The sequence below is a fragment of the Natrix helvetica genome (genome assembly GCF_964273705.1).
Source record: "Natrix helvetica genome assembly, chromosome: 4".
NCBI lineage: Eukaryota > Metazoa > Chordata > Lepidosauria > Squamata > Natricidae > Natrix > Natrix helvetica.
The window spans coordinates 133,102,946-133,115,238 of NC_138550.1; the positions used below are offsets into that span (position 1 = coordinate 133,102,946).

The 12,293-nt window shown below is 39.0% G+C and overlaps 1 protein-coding gene across 3 annotated transcripts in view; it reads left to right on the top strand.

The window, feature by feature from the left end:
- Positions 1-551: 551 nt before the first annotated feature.
- The window catches only part of CSPP1 (centrosome and spindle pole associated protein 1), a 56,043-nt gene continuing 44,301 nt past the window's right edge, over positions 552-12,293 (top strand). For 2 of the 3 annotated variants that reach the window (XM_081951728.1, XM_081951730.1), the window contains exons 1-3: positions 552-705; positions 3,975-4,116; positions 4,667-4,763. In XM_081951728.1, the coding sequence (XP_081807854.1) occupies positions 4,015-4,116; positions 4,667-4,763 (199 nt within the window). In that variant the 5' untranslated portion in view covers positions 552-705; positions 3,975-4,014. The remainder of the gene's footprint in view (positions 706-3,974; positions 4,117-4,666; positions 4,764-12,293) is intronic. The other variant, XM_081951729.1, reaches the window with a different exon arrangement.

Below are 12,293 nucleotides of genomic sequence, written 5' to 3' on the forward strand. Positions count from 1 at the left end.
CTCAGCCTCCTGATCAGAATCTACAGTGCATCCGTGCAAGTTCACTCTCACATGGCACATTAGCGTTGCAGCTAATTTTTGAGATGTCAGACCCTAGACCGAACGTCGGCTGCTCCTCTTCTCAAAAAGCTAATGAATTGACACTAGACTCTTTAAAAAGTGTGGTTTTTTCCCCCCCTTTCACTTTGATCTAGCCTAAAAAGAGACGATTTATTATAGTGGTCTCTTTCAGTTCTAAAAGCAGGCAATGATAAACCATTTCTGAAGTTTGGCCAAGAAAACTGCAGGGACTCATCCTGGCAGCCGCCAGAAATCAATACCGATTCGATGATACAAAAAAAAAAGTGTTGGAACTTCAGCTGTGCCTGTGGGCAAGGGGGTTTCTGAGCTTGCACAGAGCGTCTGACAGCTGCAAACGGATTAAAGGCTGCCGAAAAGACCTATCATCTCCACAACGCAGCACAGGACCAACAGGTTGTCTCACAAATCCGCATGCGTTTTTGACTCCAGGCAGTAGAGAGCGCCCGTTAGTACGCAGCCTATTCTCCGCCCCCACTTCCCCGCTTTTTCGGTTCCTCCCCCGAGAAGGCGGAGCGCTGTGAAAAGCTTCGGTTGAGACAGAGAAAAATCGGCGGGAGCCGCTACTGGACCACCCGCCGGCGCCTGGGCCTTTCCGGAGCGAGCGGCAGACGAGGTGAACTTCAGGCAAGGACAGTTCCGAAGGACTGGTGGCTGCAGCCCAAAGGAGGCTCATGCTGAGTAGGACTTAGTCCGGTACAAGCGCGCGCCGAGAAAGACCGTTTCTTCTCCCCCCCCTGCCGCCCCCTCCCCCCCCGAGGGGGAAGGGTTAAAAATAGACCCGAACCGACAAGCACAGGGGCCGGGGTGAATGGACCTCCCTTGCGTATCTTGCAGGGGCTTGGAGAAAGCTGGCGGAAGGGTCGGGGTGGGCGAGGTTGGGCGTAGAGTTGTCCTTTTAAATCCAGATGTTCGCCTCAGATAGTCGGGTGCTTATGGAAACGCTGTACGTGGTCGGCTTTCGCCAAAGCTCCTTGGAGGCCGCAGGTTTTGTTGTACTTCGGTTGCCTAACAACGCCTCCCGGCTCCTTAAAGCGGCAGGGCTCGCGGAAACTTCAAGCTGCTTGTTCGCGCTTCTCTCTCAGCTGCGAGCGGCTGACTTTGTTCTGGGTGGCTTTCTCCGGATTTAGAAGATATTTCGGATATCCGTAGCTTCAGGTTATCTTTGTGTATGTGGCTCTTTGCTGCTGTGGAATCCTATGCTAGCGATTTACATCAGGAAACTCTAAAAGATTTAACCATAAGATGCCACCAGAATGAAACCAATCCGGTGTAAAAATACAAGTTAACGCAAAGGGGGAAAAATGCAAACATAATAGTGATTCATTCTCCAAATGTTCTCTTTTGCGGTAATTCATTCTTCATTTCCCGAAGGCTAACAGTGAGTTGTTTAACCCAGCCTTGAAAGAGAAATGGTCTCATAAATATGGCAGCTGCAATTGGAAATATTGTTTGCTGGTCTTTGTCCCTTTCATCTCATGGTCCTGTGAATTCATCAAAACATTTTGAAGGAATATTTGTACTTTTGTACTTAGAGAAGTTGGATAGGCCACTTTATGTGATGTTTGAGCCATCGGTTTAAAGAAGAAAAATAACACATGAAGATGGTTTGTGAAGTGAGGGAACTTGTTGATGAAGCAAACCTCTGTTCATTATCTTTGGAAAATTCTGGAAACCGATAAAATATGAAAGTACATTACTAGAGAAAGGAAAATATTACCTTTAGGAAGCTACATACCATTCAGCAATCCATTGCTTGAAAGACTCTAGATGAGACCACCCGTTAATCTACAAACTTACTAAAAACAGTGAAATATTAGAAATCCTTACGAGTTTGTCAAGAATGCATCATAATAAACTAATTTTACTTCATATTTTGATTAGATGTCTTCTGTAAACATAGGGGTTATCTCTAAGTCTGCAGTAGTGTGATCTTCTAAAATAATACATCTTTGTTTTATGAATAAAACTAAAAAATAAAACTATTGTGATTGGCAGAGAGCTCTGACTGAAGTTAGACCTCTCTAAGCCTAGCCATCTCTTAAAATTTGCTTTAGGCTTTGCTCCATATTTTATATGAACAAACCCACAGTAGGTGTGTCCAGACAGCATGAACAAGTTTTAAAGCACTCCCACTTTGTTTGCACAAACTTGATCAGCATTTTTTTCAATTGCAATTCTTCTAAATTACTTGTGACCTCTGGAGATTGCAACCCACAATTTTAGAACCCCAGCCTTGGTAGCACCAAAGGTACTTTTTTTCAAGAGGCAACTGGACTTCGTGGTTTTTCTTTGAAGACATTTCACTTCTCATCCAAGAAGCTTCTTCAGCTTTGACTAGATGTAGGGAAATGGAAGGATTTATACTCCTTGCAGACAGCTAATACAATAATACAATAGTAGAGTTGGAAGGGACCTTGGAGGTCTTCTAGTCCAACTCCCTGCCTAGGCAGGAAACCCTATACCGTTTCAGACAGATAGCTATCCAACATCTTCTTAAAGACTTCCAGTGTTGGGGCATTCACAACTTCTGGAGGCAAGCTGTTCCACTGATTAATTGTTCTAACTGTCAGGAAGTTTCTCCTCAGTTCTAAGTTGCTTCTCTCCTTGATTAGTTTCTACCCGTTGCTTCTTGTTCTACCCTCAGGTGCCTTGGAGAATAGTCTGACTCCCTCTTCTTTGTGGCAACCCCTGAGATATTGGAACACTGCTATCATGTCTCCCCTAGTCCTTCTTTCTTTTAAGCTAGACATACCCAGTTCCTGCAACCGTTCTTCATATGTTTTAGTCTCCAGTCCCCTAATCATCTTTGTTGTTCTTCTCTGCACTCTTTCTAGAGTCTCCACATCTTTTTTACATTGTGGCGACCAGAACTGAATGTCGTATTCCAAGTGTGGCCTTACCAAGGCATTATAAAGTAGTATTAACACTTCACGTGATCTTGATTCTATCCCTCTGTTGATGCAGCCTAGAACTGTGTTGGCTTTTTTGGCAGCTGCTGCACACTGCTGGCTCATATTTAAATGGTTGTCCACTATAACTCCAAGATCCCTCTCACAGTTACTACTATTGAGCACGGTACCACCTATACTGTACCTGTGCATTCCGTTTTTGTTGCCTAAATGTAGAACCTTACTCTTTTCACCATTGAATTTCATTTTATTAGATAGTGCCCAATGTTCAAGTTTGTCAAGATCCTTCTGTATCTTAAGCCTGTCTTCTGGAGTGTTGGCTATTCCTGCCAGCTTGGTGTCATCTGCAAATTTGATGAGTTCCCCATTTATTCCCTCATCCAAATCATTGATGAAGATGTTGAAGAGTACTGGGCCTAAAACAGAGCCTTGGGGTACTCCACTGCATACTTCCCTCCATGTAGATGCAGCTCCATTGAGGACTACACATTGAGTGCGGTTGGTCAGCCAGTTACGAATCCATCTGGTGGTGATGCTGTCTAACCCACATTCTTCTACTTTATCTAGTAGTAGGTTATGGTCTACCTTATCAAAAGCCATACTGAAGTCCAGCTGATCATTTGTATTCTTTTAGCCGGTCATTAAGATGGCCTAGATGTTTATCTGTGTCATCAGGGTCACCTAAGTGGTGCAAATTGGTGTGGAGCCTTCTTGGAACTTTTGAAAGGACTGTGTTGTCGATTGGAGATAGATGATATTGTATCCCTCCCCTTCTGTTGAGAGAGGGCTGTTCAATTCTGACAAAAATGGCCTCTTTAATCCCTCTTTCAAACCAGCAATCCTCTCTGTCCAAGAGGGTTAAAGAGGGGTTTAAGGGGTTTCTTTCAAATTACTATGGGATTAAAAAAACTCCAAACAGTCTGTATATTGATTAAGCAAATTTAGACAACTAATAAAATAATGTTTCTTTTATTTATCCATTAGGTACTATATTCAGTTAGATTATCATTTCCAGAAGTAAATAATGATGGCTGAGAACCTAGACAAGTTTCTTGAAGACCACAAAGCCAGGTTGTTACAGGACAAGGCAAAACTTGAAAATGATCCCCCATACATGGAGATGCAGGTAAGATTTTATTGTAAAACAAATAAACACAATCCTGTTCCTTTAATTCTGCTTCTGTGGTTCAGGTTAAAAGCTTTTAGCAATCTTTCTGTCCAAATGATCATATAAATTGTGGTTTGCTATTTAATCCATATTAGACCATTATACCTACAAACTAAACAGAGGGAAGGAACAATATATAATATACATATTCCTCTTTTCTATACAGTTAGCTGACTACATCTTCTTGTGATTCAAAATGAGTTCAAAAGTTTACATTGTTAATGTACTTTGGGTGGGGGAGAACCTTGATATATCAAGAAAACAGGACTATCTTGCTCTATTAGATCAATCTCCTTTCAAAAATATGAGAATGACTGAACTTGTTTTCGCCACTTCTCCATTAGCTCTAGCTTTCAAGCCAAAACTTTGAAAAGTGGGGTGGGGGACGGAATGCAGAATCACCAGAAATCTAGTTCTGTGGTTTTTATGCTTTTTCTTACTCCACTAGCATTTTTTATACCTTTTGCATGCATTTGTTAGTTGTACCTTATCATTTTTTCTTTTTCAGAATAAAAGTGCAGAGAAACTTTCAAAGGCTAGTGAATTATTAATCTCCATGGCTAAAGAAAACATCCCACCGAATAGTCAACATATTGCTTTGCATGGTATTATTTTTTTCTAATAGTTATTGTGTTGCAGTCAGTGAGAAATGATTACATTGATCTAAAGGTTGAATTACTCCTAGTATCTTTGTTATGTTATCATAGGTTCAAAATATTTTAAGCTAAGTTTTTAAATATGATGTGATAAGCCAGAATGGCCTGTCATACTTCGTGCTTAATGGATAGCCTTGCAGTACAAGATGGTTAATGCTTTTTTTTTTTGAGGGAAGATGTAATGTCACTTGGTTTAAAGGCCACTACGCACCCTGTTCCAATCTTATCAAGCAGGTTGTTTCAGTCTGTAGTCATTGTAGGAAGAGCAGTTGGTTCAATATGAGACTGCAGGACTTGTTTATCCCTCTCATGTTAATTAATGCCTGTCTGCAACTGCTGGTCATTTATTCTTTGGAGTGAAATATCCTTAGTATACTGATGATGTTTAGCCACATATTGCCACTTCAGGTCAGAGGTTTAATGGATTGAATGTTCAGATTAGGCTGTAGCAAGATAGAAGTGTTGTAAACATCTTGACAGAAATATCGGTTTCAGTGGCTGCTCTGAGATGAAGATACAGTCCGCCAAAAGAGCAGATCTATGTCATGACTTACGGCTCCAGCTGGAATAGCAATGGAAACTATAGCAAGGGAGGCTTGGCAATGGTAACTCAGACTTGATCATCATGCAACAAAACTGCACATGGCATTGCTTTAAAAATGATTCAGAGGCTGCATTTAATTCTGAACGTATTAACTAGACTGTTACCAGAGAAAACCTGCTCTTTTGGGGGTCACTGCCCTGGACTTCTGTTTATAAATTAGCATGCTTATTATTACCTAGAGGGCCCTATAAAGTATTTCTTTGTTTTATCAGGAAGGTATTAACATGACTTACTAACATGTTCCTGCCTGTCCTATAGGGACACCTAGAAATCTACATTTTATTCAGAATTTCTGGGTTTAAGCAGAATATGAATTTTGTAAAACAAATATAAGATAAATAAAAAATAACCCTAGGATATACTGTGATGTATGGACTGTGGCTTTAATATTATGAGAGCTGGTCAAGTCCTATTAAAGTGATGATTTAGAAGTGCAGGTGTGCCAGTTAAGCATCTTTGTTTGAATTAATTCAAGCAGTTCAATTTTCCAGGTTTATTTGCTACTTTGGGGGCCATTTCTGTATGTGTATAACTACTTCGTTTTACCATATTCTTTTGGGTACTTCAATTTTTGTCTATATATGTTCCAGGTTCTTTTTCAACCTGGGCTTAGTGATAGATATTATCACAGAGGGTTAGTTGTTACTTAGCAACGGCAGTTCCCCTCACATGTGCCTTTCCTCTGTTTAAATTTAATTTATTCTGCTATTTCATTTAGCTGCCATTCGTGATTAATATTTTTTTTGGTGAATGACATTTCAGATTATTACAGGAATTATTTTGGAAACCTGTACGAAATTAATTACAAAGTAAACATGGAAAATACATTTTTTAGAATTAATGTTAAATTAATATTAAAGTAAACTGTGGCTTTAAATTTTGAATTTGTTCATCTTTCAGAAAGAATGTAATTTTGAAATTGGGATAGATATTTATACCAAGAAAGTAGCTGAGGAAAAAATATCTAAGCTCTTTTGTAAAAAGAAGTGCTACCATAGTTGTATGTTAATCTTAAATTAACAACAATGACTACTCAAAATGCAGGCTGATTTCAGTGTACAGTATGCTTAGTAATGAATTTTATATTGTGTTTTCTGACAAATCAGTAATGCACTTTAGGTACATAGACCCTACATACATTTTCTTTGAGTTCTTTAGAAGGAAAGGTGTAGCTGCTGTTTGTCTAAAGCTAGGTTTAAAAAAAGATCTAATACAGATAGTCCTCAACTTATGACCATAATTGACCAAGTGTTTGAATTTTGAATTTTGATCATATGACCATGAGGATTCTGCAATGGTTATAAAGCGTGAAAAATAGTGTGCCATTTTTCAGTGCCGTTGTTATTTTGAACAACCACTAAATGAACTGTTGTAATTGAAGGACTGCCTGTAGTTGGTACTTAAGACTCATAACGTATATACATGCACCATGTAGCAAACAATTATGTCAATGTCAGTATTCAATGGCATGGATTGTGGAATTTTCAATTCATATTGACATTCTTGGATTCATTAAGTATGGCTATTTACAAATTACTCTTTCTCTCAATTTCATCTGATAAAATGATAAAATGCCTGGCTATCTGGCAGAATGTTAAAGCAAAAATCTATACGTATTTCAGAAATTAAAAGTTCTAGATAACTAATATTTCTCCAAAGTTTGTTTAATGAATACAAATCTAGGAAAGTAGGCTACTGAAAAGGCATAAAATTTTCTGCCAGGTCAAAATAATCGCATATGATGTTTTTGCACATGGATTAAAATCAAGTAACAAGTTGTCTCAGAGTTCTTTCCCTTTTATCTACCCTGCCTTTTCCAATTTAATAATCCTCAATTGTTACAAGTGAGAGGAATATTGATTATATTATATTCCATTATATTAATTATATTTTATTTATATAATTAATATAATGTTATTTATGTAATTAATATAATTTTATTTATATAATTAATATAACAGTGACAAAAAATTAAATGGAAGAGGATGGATTGCTTAATAACTTACTAGTTAGGAAAAGAGCCTGTTAATTTTTCTTCTAATACTACTTTTTTGCACTGCCATTTCTCTTCATCCAACCCTTTCTCTTTGCCAGAAAATGTGTACATTCTTACATTTTAGCATACTGAAACAAAGTTCATATGGAATGTCCATCCTTTCATACAGTATTTATGATAAAACTTCTGTTTGGTGTTTAATTAAGATCAGAATAATTCTCATTTACTTATACTCCTTAAAAAACTTTCATAATTTAAAGAATCAGGAAGAATACATTTATGAATTGTTCTCTTTTATATACCAAAAGATCACAAATACACACTTACTTTTGCAATTTACCATTGCTGAACATGTGCATGGTTAAAAGTATTTGGTGGTGTCAGTACCCTGGCAGTGGTAAAAATGACATCACTAGAAGTGACCTAAAATAACAATTAAGTGTAGTTTACCCTCAGAGGCCTCCTGGGAAAACACCATGACAGCACCAAAAAGAGTATGTGTTCCATATTTGGATTTTGATTTGTAAATGTGTTGATTTTAGGAGGTAAAATCACCTTGTTCAGACAAACTAGCTGTAGTCTAACATACTAGCTGTTACGAGCTTGATGAATTTGGAAATTTCATAAATAAGGATAATTTAGTGATTATTTTCTCTGGTAGCTTTAGTATTTAAAAACTACATATCAATGAAAGTTCCCATTTTGCGTAGTAATAGCTACTGTTGTATCTGCATACTGTAAACCTCTTATAAAGCTATTTAGCATATAAAATTTAGAATATTTTATTTACCAAAACAGGACTGTAGCTGTCAGGTTAAATTAACTAATACATGTAATATTGCTCATTAAGATATTTTCCCTAGTTGCAATCTATTGATAATAGTACAAAAGAGGCCATTAATATTTAGGAAGATATTTATATATAGAGTATTACCAAGCAATTGATCATGGAATTTATGAAATCCAACTGCCATTGAAAAGAACCAGCATAGAAAAGTGTATTTAGCTATCAGCTTTCCAGTAAGCTGTAGAGATCTCTTACAGTTATCCTTGTTAAAAATATTTCCATGATGTCATAGAGGGCCCATGCTCATAAGCTGCTGTTATATAATTATCATGGTATACTATGAGGTTCATTTTGAGGTTCAAGCAACCTCCCAAATAAATAGTCTCACTTGTATATTTTTTAAAAATAAGCGATAGCTCATGCCCAACATGCCTAAAGTTTAAATGTAAACTCTATATTTTCCTATCATATTAATCTGATAAGCATCTTATTCCTCTCCTACGTTTTTATATCAGAAAAGTTTATTTGCTTCTTAAAAATATCATTGACATTATAAAGTCTAATCAAACTCATAATTATATGCAAGACAGATCCACTAAGTTTAATGGAGCTAAAGGAGTATAATCTATTTAATTATGTAAACATACACAGTGTTTATTTCTATTTATGTTTAAAAGTTTTTAATGTTTAATTGTTTTTCTGTATGCTGCTCAGAATCATACTGTGAGGTTTATTTTTATTTTTCTGATTCCATTTGGAGAAGAAAATCTAAACAAAATAGGGGAAATTGGTATTTTGAATATCTAAACATCCCGATTAAGAATGGAGTAAGGCAGGGATGTGTTCTGGCTCCTCTTCTGTTTAATATATTTTTATCTGACCTGGCCGGCTACATTGGACATATTGAGTCCCACGCCCCGAAGCTGACAACTACAAAGATCCCTTCTTCTTTATGCTGATGATGCGGTTCTCCTTTCATTGACAAGGCCAGGACTGAAAAGATTACTTTCTGCATTTGGGTCTTATTGTGTTGAAAACCATTTGGTTATTAATTATGATAAATCGAAAGTATTAGTGTTTACTAGAGCCCGGAAATTGTATAACTGGGATATCAGTGGCAATGCTGTCAAACAGGTTTTACATTTTAAGTATTTAGGTATTCAATTTCAGAACACCGGTGCCTGGACCAGACAACGAACCCAGGTGCTGAACTCGGCCTCCTGTAGTCATCAGCAGATTTTAAGATTCTTTTATACCCAGGGTGGCCAGTTCATTCCTTCTGCCCTATGTATTTATAATGCCAAAACATTGGCCCAAACTCTTTACGATATTCCCATATGGATACGGGGCTTCAAGGATTGCATTGAAAGAACCCCGGCGGCTTTTCTTAGAAAACTTCTGGGTCTTCCCTCTTGTGTTGGTTTTGCCCCGATGTACCTGGAACTGGGCATTCGATCGGTGGAATGTATGGCCTGGATTAATACCTTTAAATGGTGGTTTCGGGTGCTTTTTCTGGCAGTTCTTGGCAGCTACCTCTCCCTGGCGTTTGCGGACTCCCATATTTCTCGCTGGGAGAAAGAGCTGCTGAAGAAACTTCATCTGCTAGGTTTCACGGAGGATGCCTTGGGAAAGTACGACCTCAAGGACGCCCAATTTAGGATAGTCCAACGGCTTGTGGACATTGACTTACAATATCTACCAGCCAGAGCCAACAAAACTTGCTCCCCCCTGACTTTTTTTTTTTTATAATAAAATTTTATTGGTTTTTCAAGATTTATAGGGAAAAGGGTAAATGGACAGGTATACAAATTTTGGCAGTTGCAAAATGTGAGAGGCCCCCCCTCCCTCCATACCCATAGTATACATTTATATATAATGCATTAGTATATAATTGATTACAATCAGCATATTAGTTCTATTATTAAATTCAATCAAGTTAAACATTACAGTATAAAATCCAAATATAATTCCATTTTCACTTTCGGTCAATTTATAATAATATGATTTTCTTGTTTATTTTTGTGATCTGAGTCTTCTTGCTATTGCCCCATCTCCCTCCACTGGCAGAGCTCTGGCCCCTCCCGTGTCCTGCGTGTCCGTTGTGGTGTCTGGTGGTTTCTCTAGGAGTGTTTTATTTTTTTCCATAAAGGCCTGCGCCTCTATGGGTGAATTAATTCTAATTCTTGTCTCCTCCCAGAATATCAGCATACCTTCAGGCATCAACCATCTAAACCACACCCCTTTCTGGTATAATTTATTCGCTAATTGCGAATAATTTTTTCTTTTTTCTCTAATCTTCTTAGGGATCTGCTTCAGAATGGTTATCTCCATATCATGATATGTCAATGCTTGCCCCCTTTGTACACCCAGAATTTCATCTCTTGTGCTTTTTCTAAGAAATTTAATATGAACCTCCCTGGGTACATTGTGTGTTCTAGCATAAGCTGAGTTCACTCTATAAACCAGGTCTATATCCCACCCCATTTGTTGTTTTTCTTTGTGTGTGTAGTCAGCCAGAATGTTTGTCATGATGTCCCTTATATTTTCCCCATCTTCTTCTATAACATTTTGAAATCTAAGATAATAGGACATTCTCTCAAATTCTAATTTCATCTGTTGGATGTCAAGATCTTTGTTCCCTTTCTGCACAGCTTCCACCCCACCCCTCACCTCCTCCACCCCCCCTTCCACAAGATCCAGTCTTTGTGAGTTCTTATAAATTTGGGCTTGATTTTCTTTAATTTCATCTTTCATTTCCCTTAGCTGTTTCTTGATTTCCTCCTGGCCCTGTAAAATTTGTTGAAGCATTTGTTGAAAGTCGATCTCTGTAGTCTTAGGTTGCATCAGTTCTGTTATCTTTGACTGTGTGGCTGGACTGGATGTTGCAGATGTTGGAGCAGACGTGGCAAAGCCAGGTTTCCCAGGAGGTGGTCTTTTAGATGCCATCCTTTATAACATTAGAAGTTCAGTCCATATATAAGATAAACAGTTAGAAAAGAAGGGTAGCCAGGTGAGGTCCGGGAGCAGAAGAACCAGGCAGAAGAGAATGTCTCTAATAAGTCTGGCAATAGATGAAAGGTTTCCCCTAGAAAGTTCAAAAAATACCAATCCACAAGAGATTTCCTCTGGGAGACACGGAGACAAAGACCGGAAGCCTGAATTTTAAAGGTGGAGTCAGGTTTCACAATTCATAAAGACAACGGAAGTGTGCCATCTTGCCCTGCCAGTTTTGGGCACAGAGGCATAACAAAGTTTTAAAAAAGTTCCAAAAGTCCTCAAATCACAGTAGAAAGTGAAATTAAATTAAAAAGAAAATCATCTCAACCTGGGTGAGGCTTCATTCGTTGGCTCTCCCCCCTCCTCCTTCCCTGGGGCTGAGAGCAAAATTGTTCCTCGCCGCTTGTCCAAGGGGGGGGGAAACCCCCCTCCCTCCAGCCGCGCCTCCAGAATACTCCAAAAGTTATTTTAAGGAAAGCTGACTAATTCTCGTGCAAAATAGGGCATGAAGAGAGAAGCAACCTCACCGCACCGCAGCTGCTTCCTTCTATTGCTTCATTCTCCAAACGGCTTTAGCGAGGCGCGAAGCGCAAAAACGCGAAGCGCCCTCCGATCTAGCTCCCCAGTGCCTTGGGCGCGCGAGAGACCTCCCGCCGGCCGCCGCCGCTGCAGGAGCTCCCCGCGATGCCGCCCCTCCGGCAGGACCCCTCTGCGGGGTGTCCTGTGCCCCCCAAGGAGTGGGGAAGCCCACCGGAGAGCCGGAGCGGGCAAAGAGCTGCCCATTGCCGCTGCCGCCGGAACCGGAACTCCGCTCCCCCCTGACTTTTAACCAACTTAATAATTATGGATTGAGGATGGCTTTCTATTTTTATACTTTAACCATTCCTAAGTATAGAACAGCTTTTTCCCTAGCTCGCTTTAATGTCTTGCCCTCAGCACTTTTGGATGGTCGTTTTAAGAGGCTCCCGATTAACGAGCGGCTATGCCCTTGTGACAGAACTGAGATTGAAACTGTGGAGCACATCCTTCTATTTTGTCCCATGTATAACGCTGACAGATCCAAGTTACTGTCTCTTCTTGAAATCGTCCCTTCTA